This window comes from Myotis daubentonii, chromosome 5 (assembly GCF_963259705.1).
Source record: "Myotis daubentonii chromosome 5, mMyoDau2.1, whole genome shotgun sequence".
NCBI classification, from domain to species: Eukaryota; Metazoa; Chordata; class Mammalia; order Chiroptera; family Vespertilionidae; genus Myotis; species Myotis daubentonii.
Genome location: NC_081844.1, coordinates 22807083 through 22826162, shown reverse-complemented (window position 1 = coordinate 22826162; position 19080 = coordinate 22807083). Strand labels below are relative to the sequence as shown.

The following is a 19080-nucleotide window of genomic DNA, read 5'->3' as shown; positions in this document are numbered from 1 at the left end:
TGGTCTATCTCCCTCCATGAGGGCTTTGTGAATCCTTGGACCCTGCTCAGCTTGTAGAGCTCACCCACCACATGACAGTCACATGCTAAATATCTGCTCCACAGCATTCCAGTGGATGGATGAGCAAACCAGACACACAGGTAGAAAAGGGGGCATATGGACAGAGGAACTTGGGGTATTGCAGTGGGTGAGCAAATGGGCTCTGGATAAAGGGCAGACACTGGCCTTGGCAAGCTTTGGACACTTGGCAAATGGCTTCATGTCATTATCTGTAAAATAAGTTAGTGATGAATAGAATCCCCAAGAAGCTATAGTGAGGGTAGAGAACAGGGCTGGGGGTGGAAGGGTGGGACCTGCAACTCACTAATAGATGGACAGGTGACTCTCCGAGGACAAGGAAAACCCAAAACACCCAATAAGGCCAGCCCAGCTGCTGGCCTGGGCGTGGGCCTTTGGGTTAGAGGATCCCCTGCCCACCCAGACGACACTCACCGAGACAGTGGAGCTGGGTGTGTTGGTGCCATAGCCAGATGAAGGGAGCGAAGCCAGAGACCAACGGCGTCCGTCCGCCCTGGAATCCAGCCAAGGTGCTCAGAGGCTACCAGGTCCCACCAGTCCCCTCCACTTCTCAGGTTGTGAGAGAAGCCCCCGGCCAGGGCCAGGGCAGGGGAAGGGGGAGTATATCTGTGCTCTGAGATTCCCGGAGGCCCTCCAACTCAAGGAGGTAAAGGGGACGTCCTCTAGTCAGGAACTGGGAGGTGAGCATAGGGGAACGACACCCCCTTCTGCTCCTTCCCATAATCCTCTCCTGTCATACTCAGGCCACACTGGCCCCCAGCCAGGATCCCAAGGAGGACCAGAACAACCCACTCAAAAAAGTTACCCCAGAGGACCCCAAAAATCAACCCCAGAGGACCCCCCCATGAGAAAGCTCACAGAAGCAGACCCCTTGGGTCTTCTCAGACACGCACACACTGAGACAGGCTCTCCCATCAGACACGCTCTCCCATCAGACACACTCTCCTGGCCACACCCACTAGTGTTAGTGCGACTAGTGCTCATGGACTGAGTCACACACATTCACAGGTGAACCATACCTGGACCCAAATACCACACTTTTCCACCCTAACACAATTGCACTTACAAAATCAGGCATCCAGCCACATATACACACAGACACTTACAAAAACCCCAATACTTGCATTCTAATACACACACAGCTACACACTCCCTCACACACACTCTCTCTACTCTTTCCCATTCACACATACATTCAAGATACCCTCACGCACTGTCACACATTCAAACTCTCACACAGCCACCCACTCATTCACACTCCCACATAGATTACGCACTCACATGGAGACACACAGGGAGGTGTGTATTCCCTCACACATTCACAAACATTGACAACCCTACAGGTAGACACACACATTCATGCTCACATGCCGATACACACTCTCCATGGACACATGTGTAGGCACAGGCTGCGTCACATATTCACAACCTCACAAACTCACACTCCCACACATTGGCATACATCGAGGGCACAGTCACAAGGACACACTCCTACACACTGGACTCCTCCCTCCTTCCTCCTTCCAGGCACTGCCCTGCTCAGCCCACCCTCCGTGCAGGTGACCACATTAGGCCCAATCTTGGAGCCATTTTCTGGTTTTCATTCCTCCACGCTCCCCAGGGAAAGGCGCTCTGTCCTCACAGTCTCCTGTGACCCCCACCACAGTCTTCACCAGCCTTTGCAGTAATCCTGGTTCTCTGGCCGGCCACCCCAACTCAACTCTGCGGACAGAGGGGGTGTCGTTCCCCTATGCTCACCTCCCAGAACACAGCATGTGTTCGGACAACGCTTTTAGAATGAGTCAAGTTCAAAGAAAAAGAGACCCCTCCAAACACACTGGCGACTCCCAGAAGTTTCTCTCCCAAATATCCCAGGAATCTCTCGGCCTCCGCCAATTTTGCCAGAGGCCCCAGAAAATGCATTTAGAGACACTCCAGAAACACGCAGAGACCCCCTCCCCAGAGGGAAACCTGAGATTCCTCCTCTTGGGCGCTCAAGAAATGGCCCCAGGCGCCCTCCCCCACAATGGGCGGCCAGAGTTCCTAGAAGGGCACCGCGGAGTCTGCGCTTGCGCACTTCATCTCTGATGTCCCCCGTCCTGTTGCTATGGAAACACCTGGCCAGGCGCGCTGGGCGCGAGGCGGACCCAGGGCTTCCGCTGCTCAGCGAAGGAAACCCGCTCCCGCCCCGGATTTCGCACAGGCGGTTGGCCCACCCCCTTGTAGGCCCCGCCCCCAGGCTGGGCGCTGGTTCCCGCGGGGACCTGGGGGCACTCAGCGGAGCCCTCCGGTCCTGACTCAGGCCCAATTAGGAAGGGAACAGATGGCAGCCCAGACGGTGGGTGGGGAGGGTCCGACAGGGTTCTGGGGCCCAGCGGACAGGGACTCACCTTCGGGAAGAGGCAAACGAGAAGTGGGCGGGGGTGTTGGGGGAGAAGTTGCGGGGGCTATCCAGGGGACTGCTACCTGTGTCGGAAAGAGGGGGGTCTTCAGGCTGGGCTGGTGGCAACCCCATCAGACTTCCTGACCCCCAAAGCGGCTGCAAGCAGCAGCTATTCCCTCTTTAGCCGAGTCCCAGAGGGAGTGGGCCACGCCCCCTTCGCTGTGGCCCCGCCTTCCGAAGGTGTTTTGGATACAGAGTTAGCCCCGCCCCTTCAGGTCGATACTGCCTTCCTCTGCCATAGCCACGCCCCTCACGTATGGACCCTTCATTCTGCCCCCGGCCCCTTAACAATCCAGCCCCACAAACCAATAACCGCCCCATTGCGGACTGACCACGCTATCCTCTGTCCAGACTCCGCCCCCCCCCTGCGGCAGGGACACACCCCTCTCCTGTGGCCACGCCTCCTCTAGTCTGGTCCACACCCACCACCTGTCTCACCCAAGTGTCCAGGCAGTGGGGAGTGGGGTCGCGGCAGCGTGGGCGACGTGCTGGTCAGGATGAGGCTCTTCCGGTTACTGGTACGGCAGCTGCAGGGAAGGGGAGGCAAAGGTGCCAGGCCGCAGCCCAGGGAGTTCGTGAGCCCAACCAGCCGCCCTCCCATTCTGGGAAGGGCCCCCAGAAAACTGCTCAGAGGAGGAGACAGTCAAGGAGGATACAAGATTGAATGGAGGGGATGCAGGTGGGACGTGTATGTGAAAGACATCCCGTGGGAGCCATGTGTGACCATGTGGGGTATAGTTTCCGTCATGGAGTGACAGTCACGTTGTCAGTGTGACACTGTTGGCGACACCGAGTGTCTGCATGTCTAGGTCTGTGCCAGACATATGCTGTATCCATGTGTGGCAGGCACCCAGTGTGTGAGTTCAGCACTGGGCACATCCACACTAGTGTGACATCATGTGTGATGGTCCTTGTGTTTGACTTGTGTAATACAACCTGTACTTTTGTGTGTCTATATGACACGATGTGTGATGTCACTGGTGCATGATGGATATGCCAGTGTGTGCTGTAACATCTGCGTGATGCATGATTTCTGCTCCAGGTGTGTCTATGTCTTTATGCGGCCAAGTCTGTAGGAGATGCTGTCCTTGTGTCTGCATGTGACATTCACCGTGAGTGTCCATGAGTGGTATTTACTGTGTGTAGGTTTAACACCCTGTGACGCTGGGCATGTCTGAGCATGCGATTGTGTGTGACAATCCCTGTATGAGTCTTGCACACGATAATGTGCAATATTATGTATTTCATGTTCTGCAAGAGAACCTGTGTCTATTTATTCTGGCATCCGTGTGACATAGCATGCAACATGCTTAGATGATATCATGTGTTGTAACACTGGATGCATGGATGTCATTGCCACGTGTGTCTGTGTGCATCTCTGGTAGCAAAATCGTGTGCTACAGGTAACCATACAGGTAACATCTTATTTGGTGTACAAAATAGTGTACCTGTGGATTTATTTGTTATTGTGTGACATTGGGGGTGACCCTGTGTGTCTGTACAGGTCTCTGACCTATGGCCACTGTCTGGCTGGGTATGCGTGGCGCTTCCCGGATGTATCTGGGCCACTAGGGCTGTTGTGTGTATATATGTGTATGTGACTTCATGTCCTACGTGACGCTGCGTGTCACTATTTTCTGTATGAGGCTGTGTTGGGGGGGAAGTGTGTGCTATGGTAAAAATACCCCCCTCCTTTCTGCCCTTCAGGATTCAAGCTTCCGAGGAGGGAGCCCCCAGCCCCTAAATTCCCCTCAATCCCCCCACCCTGCCCCGCCGCCGCCGCCGCCGCCGCAGTGACTGAGCATGTGAGCCAGGCCTGAGCACGCGGCGTGGGGGGTGGGGGTGGGGGAGAGGCCAGGCTTCGGCTATTGTTCTGAAGGTGCCAAGCCCCCACCCTCCCCTTCTTCCCTTACCCCCTCTGAGCTGCCAGAGCCCACAGCACCAGCAGACAAAGGCACTGCATCCCCCGACCCGGAGCAGCCCCCCCCCCCCCGCGCCCGCGATCCTTTCCAGAGTATCCCCAGCCTCGACCCCACCATGCTCCCCATTCAGCCCCATCCCTGGTAGGAAGGCGCAGCGCGGGCACCTCTGGCGCAGCTGGACCGGGTACAGGGTCCCGGGCCCCGCCCTGCAGTAGCGTCTGGAGGGGCGGCTTGGGTGGGGGAGGGCCGGGTCAGGGTTTGGCGGAGGGATCGGGGGTCTACCTCTTGGTGCGGCGGAACATACTGCCACCAGGGAAGGAGGGCATCGAGAAATTAGAAAGCGCGGTCCAGAGAGAGTCAGACATGACCCGGCGGTGGCGACATGGTGGCAGGTGCGGCAGCAGCGGCGGCGCGGGGAGCGAGTGCGCTGGGCGGAGGCTGAAGCCGCAGCGGGCAGAGGAGGGCGGGGGAGGGGAGGGGAGGGGCGGGGAGGGCCGTGTGGCTGCCGCCTGCCAGGAGGGGGCGCTGCTGGACACCAATGCGCCAGGTCCCGCCCGCGCCTGCCTTGCACCCCAACCCTGGCTGGAGAAGGGGCGTCCAGCCCAGCGCATGTCTCCCCAAGGCTCACCTGCTGCTTTTCCGGGGCAGGGGCAAATCCTTCTGGAAGGCAAAGGAGCAAAAAGATAGAGGTCAGCATGGGCCAGCAGCCACAGCCGGCGAGTCTTCTCAGCCCCCTGGACTGGAGGAGCAGAATTTGGGTGGCACAGGCCCCTCATCAGCATCATCGCTGGCACCCTTGGCCATGCGCTGAGAACTGCAGGGGCGGGGGTTATCAGGTTGATTCTTCCCCTGACCATCAGAGACCAGCACAGAGCCCCATAGAGGACTCCTGAGTTGGCATCTCAATGTATGTATGTGCAAATGAAATAGGAGTCTTTATTTAAAAAATATTTCTTGAGCACCTGCTGTATGTATGCCAGGCACTGTGCTAGGCACCGGGGACACAGCACTGGATGAAACAAAAATTCTTGCCCTTTTGGGACCAGCATTTAGAAGAGGAACGCAGACAAAAATATATCAATATAGAAGTGAATTACATCGTTTCAGACAGTAATGAATGTCATGAATTTAAAAAATTAAGCGAGGAGATATGATGAGAAATGGCTAGGAGGGGTCACGAAGGTCTGAGAGAGCTACTCTGGGGAGGTGACTTTTAAGATGGGAGCATCTGTGGAGAAAGCATTCAAGGTGAGGAACTGCAAAGGCATGGAGGCAGGAATGAACTTGGCATGCTCAGGTATGAAAGGTTGAATGAATGAATGAATGAATGAATGAATCCTCCACATTCCAAGGGTTTTACCCCACTCCCAGGCAGATCCACAGGGTTGGGGATGGGGATAGTTAGAGTGGCTCAAAACCGAGATTTGAATTGGGGATTAGATGATGGCTAGGTAGGTTTTTTTTTTATAACGGCAGTGATAATTAGTAGCCATTAATTTTATGTGTACACATCAGAAAATGGTCATATTCTGTTTGCTAAGCACACAGGAAGCCACTACAGGGACCAGAAATTGCATAGGTCTGAACTCTTCCAAGAGCAATGGGGAGAGGGGTGCCACCTTCCAGCCAGTCCTGAGTCCACAGGCTGATGTGAATAAAGGGGGTTGGGTAGGGCTGCAAAATTTGGGTGACGGTTTCAAAAATTCATTTTTTGGGGATTCCAACCAGGAGGAAACTCATCATCTTTGGGATTCCTGAAAGCAGAAAGCCCTGGGTCCAAATCCCAGCTTTGCCTCTTGGCAAATGACCTTCTAATAGCTGTGCCTCAAAGAGAATTCTGTGAGATGGTGCAGGTGCCTAACACCTCAGCATGATACCTCAGCACATAGTTAATGCTCAATATTAGGTCACAGGAACTATTGTGGATGGACACCCTGCATGACAGGAGATGGGCCAGAGGGACTTCCCACTCCCATGTACAGAGGACACAGGTATGGTTGGGGTCAAAGGGCACAATGTCTACAGCAGCAGTCCTGCCCCACAGAGCCACTGGGTGACTTGAAATCCATACCGGGTTTTCCCCCTTTCTTAGCAGGATCAGCTTGAATGAGCTGCGTGTTGGACCAGCCTGGCCGGCTGCAAGACTGCAATGGCCCAAGTGAAATCAAGACCTGGATTTTCTGGCCACGGAGCCCCGGACTCCAGACCTGGGGACACTTGGCTTTTGAAGGTGAGCTCCTGAGGAACCTTTAAGCCCCTCCCGGAGAAGTCCTCAAACCTAGCTCCACCGGCTCGCGGTCCTAAACATTCTAAGGTCGAACAAAGGGGCAAACTGGAGCCGGAGAGGATTTGGATCCTTGGCGTCAGTGTAACAGACGTCACATCCATCCCCAGCTGCAGAATGGCTCTGCCAAGCAGATGCTCCATCTCCCTGGGATTAATGGACGGCGCTGCGAACAGGGCATGGGAACCCGCATGCTGTCCAAACGATCCCAGGTGCTCACAGGGAACCCTCGGGCGCTCAGAGGTTGTGGGACAGTTCTTAAGGGGTTGCACCAGCGTGAGGGTGTATCCAGGCAACGAACTGGTTAACCCGACCCTGCCAGAGGGAAGAGGTAGGAGCAAGACTCGCGCCGGTGGCAAAAACTAGTGGCTGCCTCCGGGTGGACTGGAGGGCGAGTGGGAGGATCCTGGGCTGGAGGTGTGGTCTTGCGGGAGACAGAAATCCCGCGTGGCGCTGAGCCAATGGGAATCGGCGCCGGCCTGGAGGGCGGAGGCACAGCTCAGGCAGGCCCCGCCCCTCCCCTCCCTTTTCCTGGAGATCCGACAGCGCGTACCCGTCCTGGCTCCTTCAGCGCTTGCTCTGGCTTTGCCGCAGCTCCCTCCCTTTCCTCAGAACCCTTTCTCCTAAGTCAGGCCTGGAACGGAGAGGAAAGACTAACAGAGTCCAAGGCTCCCAGATGAGGCCATCTGAGCTCTGTGTGAAAGCAAAATAGCTTTGCAACATAGGTCTGGCTCCAGCATCATCCAGACACCTGGAAAGTCCTTCCTGCTGTCTGACCCCGATTTCTCCTGCTGCAGTGACTGATCAGCTCACCTTGGCCTCCAACCTCAGGGATGGTGGATTAGAGAAGTCCAGAAAGGACAAGGCCCTGAATGAGGGTTGGAACCCGCCCCCCCCCCCTTCTTTTCCCAAGCTCCAGGCAAGAGATGGAGCCTGGGTCTGGGACCCCGTCAGGCTTTATCTAAACCCCTCCGGATCATCTAGCACAGACCTGAGCTCCAAAAAGGCTCAGAAGGACCAGACCCCAGGCAGGCCTTGGGGTGAAGCTTTGATCAGTTTTCCCTTTGAGGTCTGTTTGGGAGCAACACCAACCCGCTCTATTAACCCTTAGAAGGACACACCAAAGACAGGAGAAGACCCTTCTCAGCGTCACAATCCCCACCCGTCCTGGAAGTGGGAGTTCCCGATGTGTCCCCGCCTCCCTACACTCCACAACAGTCCTCAGTGTCCGACTCCGAGCAGTGGGCCCACGCCTCCCGCGCCTGCGCAGCCTGGAGACCAGCATCTTCTAAGGCTGCAAGGAGCTAAAAATCGCTCCCGCCCACCCACAAGCTGCGCTGGACTTGAGGATGGGGGAGGTGTCGTGGAGGGGAGGGCAATAAAGAGCGAGGCTGTCTCGGTGCCTGTCCAATTAGGTCAGTAGGAAGCAGCCTGGTGGCTGGGCAGGTGCATGGACGTCTCGGAGGGTCTCCGCACCTCCAAAGGCGCCGGAGGTGGCGAGGGGCGAGGCTGCCGCACAAACATGTTTACGGCTGCGGTGGTGCTGGCGGCCCCGAGGGGCGGGAGCCCTGGGGCAGGAACTTTGCTCTGGACCCCCTCACCCCAGCCCGGCGGAGTTCCAGGGTGATGACTTCGGCCCCGGCCCCTTCCCCTCCGGCTGGCCGGGCGCCCCGCAGGCTCTCCTCAAAGTGGAGCTGCACCCCCTCCTTCAGAGCCCTGGATCCCCGGGCGGCGCCTGAGGGGCGGGGCTCCCAGCGCGGCAGGACGCTCGGCCACCGCGTTCCGTGCGGGTAGCAACCCGAGGCCAGGTGAGGGGGCGCCGAGGCGAACCCCGGCGCAAGTTCTTCGGCCCCCAGCCCGGCCCCGCCCCAGGGCGCCGACCCCTTCCTCTCCGCCCAGCCGGGGCAACCACCTACCTGCAGCCTCCGGCGGCGGATCAGGCCCGAGTCGTCCATGGCGGCAGAGGCGGCTGCAGCCCGGGGGAGGGAGGAGGGAGGCGACGGTGGTGGCAGCGGCGGGAGGAGGGAGGGAGTGAGAAGCCGCGGGGACCGCGGCGTCGGCGGCTGGGGGGTGGGGGGGGCACGGGGGCGGAGCGAAGTGGGGCGGGTCTGGCACCGTCACTGCGTCTGGGCGCTGGAGCCGGGCCTCGGCCAAGGTCCCCTGCGCTGGGGGGTGGGGGAGGCGGGGGAGGAGCCTCCAGATAACCGGAGAGACAGCCGAGCTACCGAGGGACCCCTATGAGGAGGCGCCCCAGGGGAGAGACATGCTCATGGGTAGAGCCCAGCCCAAGAAATACCTAGAACGATAGCCTCACAGATAGGTTTCCTATGGGAGTGCCCCCGCGACCCAACAGGGAACCTTCCCATGGGGACATCCTCTCCGCAGGGAGGCCCTCACCAATCAAACTCTCCCCTCACCCAGAAAATCATTCCCGAGACAGATGGTCACTGAGAGGCGAGTCCTCCTCTCACAAGCTCCCCTCCCCCAGGAAGAAACATTTCTGCAAAGTTCCCACGGTGACAGACATTTCACGTGGGGAGCCTGGTGAATGAGCGACCCCCTAAATGCCATATTCTCTGTGGGGAACTGTCCCCACCCATGAGACTCCCCATATCCCAAGGAGAGAGATTTTAAAGTGACATTTTCACCAAGAAGACCCGTCTTCACGGGAGATGCCCCTTCAGAAAAACATTTACATCCACATACCGCCCCTCCTTTCCCAAACAGAGATTCTTCAGCCTCGCTAGTGACCCCCTCCTTCCCTGTCAGGATTAAAGAGCCAGGTCAGGCCAGGCCAGGCTGTATTTATAGGGATGATTAGCTGGTCTTTGGGAAGGTGGGCAGCTGGAGCGATTTTCGACCCCCACCCCTCCGCAGGGTTCCCATAGTTGAAGCCATACTGACCATGCTTCCCAGAGAGTGGAAAGCATCAGAGAGCTTCCCACGCCAAGTCTAGGAATTGGAAACTGGGGTCTTCCCAAGAATCTGGCCCATCACTGGCCTGGGCGCTCTGGAGGTCGTGGTCACTAGACAGGAGCGACATGAGCTTCTCAAACGAGGCGATGGAGAGGGCTAGTCTGGGTGTCCCTTGGGCGCTTGTCTCCTCATCTCTGCGCCTTTGCCTAAGTAATCTGTTTCATTTCTGTTGGTCTGCATTTTTGTGGTGTTGTGGGTGCTCTCCGTGGTGCTGATTTGTCGGGAGCTCCTGTCCGCGGTGCTGAAATCTGCGCGCAGGGTTGGGGGCTGAGGTCAGGGGAGAGGAACGGCTGGCGGGAGGCACAGACCTACAAGCACCCTGGACTGCACCAAAATGGGTCAGGGACAGTTAGGCTCACCAGGTCTCGGTGCTGACGCCTCCAGGATACCAATGGATGCCACAGAAGGGCCCAAAGACAGTGCCTCCTAATTGCTTCGTTTACTCAACTTGTATTGAGCACCTAGTGTGTGCAAATTAATGTTTTGGGATCTAGAAGTACAACAGTCAGTAAAATAGACAAAAACTCTGCACTATCCTGAGAAGAAATGGAGATTTGTGGTAATCACTCACAAAAACACATATATGCACACTCTACAAGCACAGGCACATACACACGTACACATACATTCTGCAAACACACAAACCTGAACATACCAACACATGCTCAGCCTCACATACTCATATACACACACTCTGCAAATACTCCACGGACATACACACACTTTGCAAACACACACACATACTCAGCAGACACACACATATATACACATAAACTCACACTCTGCACATACTTAGAAAATGCAAACACACACATTCAGCAAGTGCAAACACACACAAACAACACATACAAACACAAGCATGCACACACAGTTCCAAAAACCAAAGGAAGCTCAGCTACACACAAACTCTCATCGAACATGCAGACACACGATCATCCCAAAACAACACATGGACACACACACACATTCACATACCAACTGCAGGTCTGTTTTTCTTCTCTCTCTCTCTCTCTCTCTCTCTCTCTCTCTCTCTCTCTCTCTCTCTCTCTCTCTCTGTTAATCCTCACCCAAGGATATTTTTCCATTGATTTTGAGGAAGAATGGAAGAGAGAGGAAAAGACAGAAACATGGATGTGAGAGAAACACATCAATTGGTTGCCTCGTGCACGAGCCCCAACCAGGACCAGGGCCAGGGAGAAGCCTGCAACCAAGGTATATGCCCTAGACAGGAATCTAACCCGGGACCCTTTGGTCCACAGCACGACGCTCTGTCCACTGAGAAAAACTGGCTAGGGCAGGGCTGCTTTTCTTTTTTCTTTTTTTAAAATATATTTTATTGATTTTTGTACAGAAAGGAAGGGAAAGAGATAGAGAGTTAGAAAGATTGACGAGAGAGAAATATCGATCAGCTGCCTCCTGCACATCTACTGGGGATGTGCCTGCAACCCAGATACATGCCCTTGACCGGAATCGAACCTGGGACCCTTCAGTCCGCAGGCTGACGCTCTATCCACTGAGCCAAACCTGTTTTGGCAGGGCTGCTTTTCTTATCATACTCTCCTATTAAAATGTCAGGTCTATGAGGATTGAGATTTGCATGTCTTGGGCACTATTGCATCCCCAGAATCTGAGGGAGAGCAGGTGCTCAATAAATGTTCGTTGAACCAATTGAAGAAATGTTTTCAAGGGACACACATTTACACAAACTGGGACACACATATTTCAGATGCAGACACACCCTTTCTACACAGACAACATCCTCTTGTTCATTCATATTCAACATTTATGATCAACTACCTTTACCCATTGCCCGGCCAGCATGGCTCAGTGGTTGAGCATCAACCTATGAACCAGAAGGTCACGGTTCAATTCCTGGTCAGGGCCCATGCCCAGGTTGTGGGTTCAGTCCCCAGTGTGGGGCATGCAGGAGGCAGCTGACCAATGATTCTCTCTCATCATTGATGTTTCTATCTCTACCTCTCCCTTCCTCTCTGAAATCAATAAAAATATATATTTTAAAAAACTTAAAACACATACACACACACATACAACCATTAGCCCTAGCTGGCTTGGCTCAGTGGGTAGAGTGTTGGCCTGCAGACTGAAGGGTCCCGGGTTCGATTCCGATCAAGTGCCTGTACCTTGGTTGCAGGCTCCTCCCTGGCCCAGTCCCTGGTTGGGGCTTGTGCAGGAGGCAACCAATCAATGTGTTTCTCTCACATATTTTTCTCTGTCTTACCCTCTCTCCTCCACTCTCTCTAAAAATCAATGGAAAAATATCCCTGGGTGAGAATTTAAAAAACCCTAAAATTAAAAAAACAAAACAATCTTTACCCACTGACTTTATCTACTCACTGATCCAACGTTTTCACAGGACACCCATTCTAAACTGATTCTATACTCCCCTTGCCTACATTTATTACCTGATTCTTACTCAACTGGACACACTTGGCTTGGAACACATACAGTTCTCCTCATTCAGAATTTGAACACATACACAGCCACACAAGCAATAGGCACATATAAACCGCACACAACAGCCCTAGCCAGTTTGGCTCAGTGGATAGAGCATCAGCCTGCAGACTGAAGGGTCCCAGGTTTGATTCCAGCCAAGGGCAAATGCCTGGGTTGTGGGCTCGATCCCCAGTAGGGGGTGTGCAGGAAGCAGCCAATCAATGATTCTCTCTCATCATTAATGTTTCTATCTCTCTATCCCTCTCCCTTCTTCTCTGAAATCAATAAAAATATTCTTTTAAAAAAACTGCACACAACATACATTCAACACAAAACACACACAGCCACACAAACACACCCTCATTCGACATGACACATACTCCCCACACATATAGATCCATAGTTTATGCCACAACTCAACAATAAAGACAAGGATGTACATAAGTACACCAGTCCCAGGTCCTCAGCCTTTGGTCAGCTGGGGCAGGGGGCGTGGTGCTGGAAAACACCTCCCCTGCATCAAACCACGCCCCTTTAGTTCGTTTCCTGGACTTAACCCTGAGGTGTCTCAGCAGCACCCTAGACCCCAGTCCTGCTAACAGGTGAGAGGGGCCCCAAGGGGGCATGGGGGGGGGGGGGGGAATCGTCTTGTCTCCACAGACTCTCAGTCTTGTGACCTAGGATTTTTGGACCCCAGCGGCAGAACCTGACTCCTGCCACAGCCAAGCTTGATTCCAAAGGCCCAGCCCTGAGTAGCAGCCCCTAAGCCGATTGTAGACTGAGAAGGTGACCATGAGAGGGGCCAGCGGGGATTGAGAGGGAGGGCGGAGACTGGACAGAAGACAGGACTTACTGGGCAGGACATTGAAAGAGCTGGAGATGTCCCCTTAGTTCTGAAAATGGAGGGGGTTGTCTAAGAGCTGAAAGGGTGGGAGGTCCTGGTGGATGTGAGCAGGGTGGGGCAGCATGGTCAAACTGGGTAACACTTGGGATGGGGGGGGGGACAGGACTCCTGGGTCAGAGCCAGGCCTTGGTGGCCCCCTGGGATTTTAAGGTCTTTGGTCAATGCCTCCCAACTGCCCATTCTCTGCTCTGCCTGGTACCATCCTTGAGTGTACATCAAGCGTATCACCCTGAGCTCCCAGAAAAGGACAGCCAAACCTCACCCATAACTGAGCTGACTCTTATCTCAGGTGGACATGGCCTGCAGGGGCTGTACACGACCAAGGGGCCTGGCCTGGGTCCTGCAACTGACTCTGGCATGGATCCTGCTAGGGGCATGTGGAGGGAGCCGTGCACTCCCCATTAGGTCCCAGAGACACCATAGGCTGGCAGCTGATCTGGGTACAGGCCAGCTGCACCTAGCAGGTGAGCACTCCAGACCCTGCCTAACCCCCAACTCCCAAGAATGCACAGTCCAACACAGCAATGACAATTTCCAGGTGGGCAGCCTGGGCCAGTGCTTAAGAATGTTGGTTAAAGATAACAGGCTTTGGAGTCAGATTGTCTGGGTTAAAATACAAACTCTGCCACTTTGTAGCTGTGTGACCCTAGGCAAGTCACTTAACCTCTCTGGGCCTTATGTGGGCCACTAATAAGTGGGAGAGGCTGGCCAGCATGGCTCAGTGGTTGAGCATCCACCTATGGACCAGGAGGTCAGGGTTCCATTCCCAGTCAGGGCACATGTCCGGGTTGTAGACTTGATTCCCAGCATGGGGTGTGCAGGAGGCAGCCAATAAATGACTCTTTTTCATCATTGACGTTTCTCTTTCCCTCTCCCTTCCTCTCTAAAATCAATAAAAAAAACATTTTTTAAAAAGTGGGAGAAATAATAGAAATCGTAGGGGTGCTGTAAAGGGGTGTATGCAAGCATTTGAGCACTAATACCACGACTAGGGACATGAAAATAATTAGCTGATTATGATTATGATAAATGATTATTACTTACACCTCAAAGTATCTTATTTTGTTTGAGAGGAATTATATTATTGAGGTCAACCCTACATGAGGATCCAAAGCCTCAACTGAAAGAAGTTCCCTTCTCTATTGCCCTGCTTGCTGTCCCTCAGAGATGGACACGCCAGAGGCACTGGAACTTGGAATCCTCTCGGAGGGCTGCAGGAAGCCTAGCCCCAGGTGAGTACAGCGTCACCCAGTGTTTCCTTATGCTTTTTGCTCCAGTTGCCCCACCCAGGGGCCAGAGCCCCCTGGCATCTTGACCCATCCAGTCCTGTCTCTCCCGATGTCCAGGTGCGAATCCTTTCTGGGACACCTCCAAGTTGCTCTCCGCAGTCGCTTCCGCCTCCTGCTACTGGGGGTACACCAGACACAGCTGCTCTGCCCGGAGCTCTGCCATGCCTGGTAGGAGGTGGGAAGAATGGCCTGTGTTGTGGGTGGGGCCGAAGGCAGGATCTGCAGCTTACAGGTCCTCGAGTTTGAAGGGACATGGCCTACCTCCAACGTGGCCAGGTTCTAAAGCATGAGGCCTGGTGTTTTGAAGCCAGGCAGGAAGGGGAGGGGCCTGTATAGCCCCTGGCTTTTTTTTTTTTTAATATATTTTATTGATTTTTTTACAGAGAGGAAGGGAGAGGGATAGAGAGTTAGAAGCATCGCTCAGCTGCCTCCTGCACACCCCCCACTGGGGATATGCCCGCAGCCAAGGTACATGCTCTTGACCGGAACCAAACCTGGGACCCTTCAGTCCGCAGACCAAGGCTCTATCCACTGAGCCAAACTGATTAGGGTGCCCCTGGCTTTTAAGATGGGCAGTAGGGAGGCGTGGCCTCCCAGGAACCAGTTTTTACATAAAGGGGTGGGGCCTCTTGATTGAAAACAGAAGCTAAAAGGGAAAACCTGGATAAACAAACAAACAAACAAACAAACAAACAAAAGGGTTAGCTTATAGCAGATGGTCTGTGATGGGCAGGGACTCGGCCAGTGGTGACAAAGCTCTGGGTATGTGTAGAGAATATGGGGTGGCCCGGCTGGTGTGGCTCAGTGGTTGAGCTGTGACCTATGAACCAGGAGGTCACATGCCCGGTCAGGGCACATGTCCGGGTTGTGGGCTCAATTCCTGGTGTGGGGTGTGCAGGAGGCAGCTGATCAGTGATTCTATCTCATCATTGATGTTTCCATCTCTCTCCGCACCTCCCATCCTCTCTGAAATCAATTTAAAAAATTTTTGTTTGTTTTTTTGTTAATCCTCACCAGAGGATATTTTTCCATTTATTTTTAGGGAGAGTGGAAGAGAGAGAGAAAGATAGAAACATTGATGTGAGAGAAACACATCGAGCCCGGCCAGCATGGCTCAGTGGTTGAGCATCGACCTATGAACCAGGAAGTCATGGTTCGATTCCCAGTCAGGGCAGTGCCTGGGTTGCAGGCTCGATCCCCACCCAGTGTGGGGCGTGCAGGAGGCAGCCAATCAGTGATTCTCTCTTATCATTGATGTTTCTGTCTCTCTCCCCTCCCTTCCTCTCTGAGATCAATAAAAATACATATATTTTTAGCCGAAACCGGTTTGGCTCAGTGGATAGAGCGTCGGCTTGCGGACTGAAAGGTCCCAGGTTCGATTCCAGTCAAGGGCATGTACTTGGGTTGCGGGCACATCCCCAGTAGGAGATGTGCAGGAGGCAGTTGATCGATGTTTCTCTCTCATCGATGTTTCTAACTCTCTATCTCTCTCCCTTCCTCTCTGTAAAAAATCAATAAAATATTTAAAAAAATATATATATATATACATATATTTTTTAAAAAAGAAAAGAAACAAGCACATCGATTGTTTGCCTCCTACACATGCCTGGACCAGGGCCTGGGCAGGGGAGAAGCCTGCAACCAAGGTACCTGCCCTTGACCAGAATCGAACCCGAGATCCTTTGCTCTGCAGGCCGACGCTCTATCTACTGAGCCAAACCGACTAGGGCTAAAATAAATAAACAAACAAACAAATAAAAATAAAAGAGAGAATATGGGGCGGGGTGAAATCTGGAGGGTGGTGTTTGTAGGGGCGTGGTACTAAGAGGCAGGACCTGGAAGGGGGCGGGGGAGAGGCAGACACAGATCCTTGGAGAGCAGGAATCCCATTGGAACGAAACCGCAGCGCCTTTACCCACCTCCTCTCCACACACCAACCCCAGGGTTGCCATCTGCAAAAGTGCTATCACCTGCGGCCCGACTTGGCTCCCACCCCTAGAAATGAGGGACTGCGACCCTGGCTGCAGGCCCTACGGGCAGGTGAGCGCGGGACCGCGGGCTCGAGGAAGAGGCTGAAAGCTCCCCGTACTACGGCCTCGGTCCGAGTCTGTTCCAGCACCCCAAGACCCTGCTCCCACCCTTCCCCCTTCTCCAGCCCAACCTCCAGTGGAATGCGTACGTACGCCTGTAGCCCCCCTAAGGCCCTCAGAGACCTATTTTGTTCTTCCCGGGGGCCTGTCTCTGCTCCAGGCCCATCCAGTCTGACGGTCCAGATGCCCATTCACCTTTCCCTAGGCCCCAGCCCCTGGGCACCCAGGAAGAACTACTTACCCGCCCTCCTCAAGTCCCCGCCCCCCGGGTCCTCCCCCAGACTCCCACAAAGACCAAGAGGCGGAACCGTCCTCCCCCAGACCGCTCCCCTGGCCCGGACTCTCTAAGGAACTCCCAGGCTTTCCCTCCGTAAGCCCCCCGCCCCCCACACCCCCGTCCTGAAAACGCCCACTCGGCCCTAAGGCCACCTCTCCTCCCAGACCTTCGCCGACGGGGTGGACCTTTGCCGCTCGGTGCCGGGCTACACGCTGCCGGCGGTAGTTCCTGGCGGTGGCGACTGCCTCAACATTTCCATCTCGGTGCTTCCGACTCGCAGACAGGGGCGCAGGGCCCGGGAGGCCACCTTCCCACGCCCCCGCCACCCTCGCACCCGGATCCAGGACGTGGCAGGCAGCGGGAGTGGCAGTGGAAGCGGCGGCGGCCCCTAGGGGGCGCCCGGCCCCCGAGGGAAGAGGCGTCCCTCCATCCCCACGCCCTGCCCGGCCCCCACAGTCACTCAGAGCTCCCCCCCTCTCCCTCTCTGCCTTCTGGTTTCCGGAGCCCTGTCCCTCCTCGCTAGAACCCCAGAGACTCGCTCCTCTCCGATTCCTAGAGAAACTCAACTCTAGCTCATTTCCCCCTCTCCCCCGAATAAAGTCGCCAACTAGAGCACTTGATGTGGCAGCCTCTTGGGGAAACAGGTGGGAAAGATAGCTGCCAGACTGATGTGTCCCACGGCTAACCCTCAGGCCCGAGTTCGGGGCTCATTCACAGCGGTGTGTCATTTGGAATACTCAGGCGCTAGAAATGGGGGGAGGGGGGAGAGACGGGGTTAGAGAAGGGCTGACCGACCGGGGCAGGAGGTGAGCTCTCCCACTGTGTGCCACCAGCAAGAAGCGCCCTGACACACAAGAAGCCGCCTTCCTTCCTCCCCATTCTTCCAAATCCCTAAGGCAGTGGTTCTCAACCTTGGCTGCACATTAGAATCACCTGGGAATCTTTTTAAAAATCCTGATTTCTGGGCCTCGTCCTCCGGAAATTCTGTTTGTTACTAATGTTGTGGCCACACCCCATAAGAAAGAAACAATTTCCGGAGGACGAGGCCCAGAAATCAGGATTTTTAAAAAGATTCCCAGGTGATTCTAATGTGCCGCCAAGGTTGAGAACCACTGCCCTAAGGCAAAGGACTGGACTCAGGTTCGGGATTTGGATTGTAAGCACCACTACTAATCCTCCTCCTCTTTATCCTCACCTGGCAAACAGGGGCAAGGTCTCTTTAAGTCAATAGAGCAAGATTGATGGATGCCTCCTGTGTCTAGGGCTAGGCACTGCTGAAATAGCTCAGGTTCATTCCCTGCCCTCAGTGCTCACTTCCGTTACTGGTGGGAGTGCCATTAGGTACAAGCCTCCACGGAGGGCAATCGGAAAATATATCTTCTCCAAGTGATAAACACATACATTTTCTAACCCAGCAGCCCCACCTCTGGGAATTTATCCTACAAAGCTGTGCACAAGAAATGATGGCCCATCCCCGTAATTCCCTACTATTCAGGTTTCACAGCAAGCGGAGCGATAACTCAGTGTCTATTAAGAGGCATAAAACTACAGGATAGTCATGCCACAGAGGGCTCTTCAGTTGTAAAGCAATGAGGCAGGTCTTTAGATACCCACTTGGAATTACCTCCAAGACATACGTGGCACAAAGAGGAATGTGCGCTATGTAGGGTATAGTTTCCTCCCACTTGTGTAAAAAACAAGAACTGTGGGAAAGAATATACCTGGGTTATCTCTGGAGGGACCTAGGAGGCACCTGTTATGGTCTGAATGTGTCCCCTCTGAAATGCCTATGTTGAAATCCTGACCCCCAAAGATGACGGTATTAAAGAGGTGATACATTTGGGAGGCAACTAGGTCATGAGTGTGGGACTGTCAGGAATGGAATTAGTGCCCGTATAAAAGGGATCCCACAGAGATCCCTCCCCCTCTCCCCTATGTGAGGACATGGTGAGAAGGTGGCAGCATTCAACACGGAAGAGAGCCCTCGCCAGAACACGACGATGCTGACACCCTAACATTGGACTTCCATCCTCAGGACTGTAATAAATGTCTGATGTTAATAAGCCACCCAGTCTGGTATATTGTTATTGCAGCCCCAACAGACTGAGACACCAGGTAAGCCCACCTGTGAGCCGGGGCAGGGTGCTTCCCAATGTGCTCCTTCCTAATTCTGCATCACACAAGTATATATTTTTAAGTAGAACCAGGGAGCATTTGCGATCTTGTTCCCAGGCATATGTCCTCATTTTGGCTCAAATAAACTCCTATAAATTTTTTAAAAATAAAGTCAATCACCCAGTGCCCACTACCTTGTTTAGGTTACAAAAGTCAGCGGCTGGGTCCAGCCACCTGCACCCCAAAGT

General features: G+C 54.2%; 2 protein-coding genes across 4 annotated transcripts in view; one reads left to right on the top strand and one right to left on the bottom strand.

Moving 5' to 3' along the window:
• The window catches only part of MAST1 (microtubule associated serine/threonine kinase 1), a 38093-nt gene extending 29284 nt beyond the window's left edge, over positions 1 to 8809 (bottom strand). For 2 of the 3 annotated variants that reach the window (XM_059696527.1, XM_059696529.1), the window contains exons 1-4: positions 4726 to 4885; positions 2960 to 3048; positions 2469 to 2544; positions 493 to 571 (exon numbers count right to left, since the gene is read on the bottom strand). In XM_059696527.1, coding sequence (XP_059552510.1) covers positions 493 to 571; positions 2469 to 2544; positions 2960 to 3048; positions 4726 to 4808 — 327 coding nt within the window. In that variant the 5' untranslated portion in view covers positions 4809 to 4885. Of the gene's footprint in view, positions 1 to 492; positions 572 to 2468; positions 2545 to 2959; positions 3049 to 4725; positions 4886 to 5071; positions 5104 to 8643 lie in introns of those variants that run through there. The other variant, XM_059696530.1, reaches the window with a different exon arrangement.
• Positions 8810 to 12683: 3874 nt separating this feature from the next.
• On the top strand, positions 12684 to 17324 carry RTBDN (retbindin). Its single transcript, XM_059696533.1, has 6 exons — positions 12684 to 12759; positions 13351 to 13525; positions 14227 to 14293; positions 14408 to 14518; positions 16294 to 16390; positions 16882 to 17324. The coding sequence occupies exons 2-6, from the start codon at positions 13357 to 13359 to the stop codon at positions 17107 to 17109; spliced, it is 672 nt and encodes a 223-aa protein (XP_059552516.1). The 5' UTR covers positions 12684 to 12759; positions 13351 to 13356; the 3' UTR covers positions 17110 to 17324.
• Positions 17325 to 19080: the final 1756 nt, after the last annotated feature.

Coding starts and splice junctions, on each gene's coding strand:
- RTBDN (XM_059696533.1), top strand. CDS start 13,357: ATGGCCTGCAGGGGCTGTACACGACCAAGGGGCCTGGCCTGGGTCCTG. Junction 14,294..14,407: donor TGCAGGAAGCCTAGCCCCAG/GTGAGTACAGCG, acceptor CCCGATGTCCAG/GTGCGAATCCTTTCTGGGAC. Junction 14,519..16,293: donor CCGGAGCTCTGCCATGCCTG/GTAGGAGGTGGG, acceptor CACCAACCCCAG/GGTTGCCATCTGCAAAAGTG.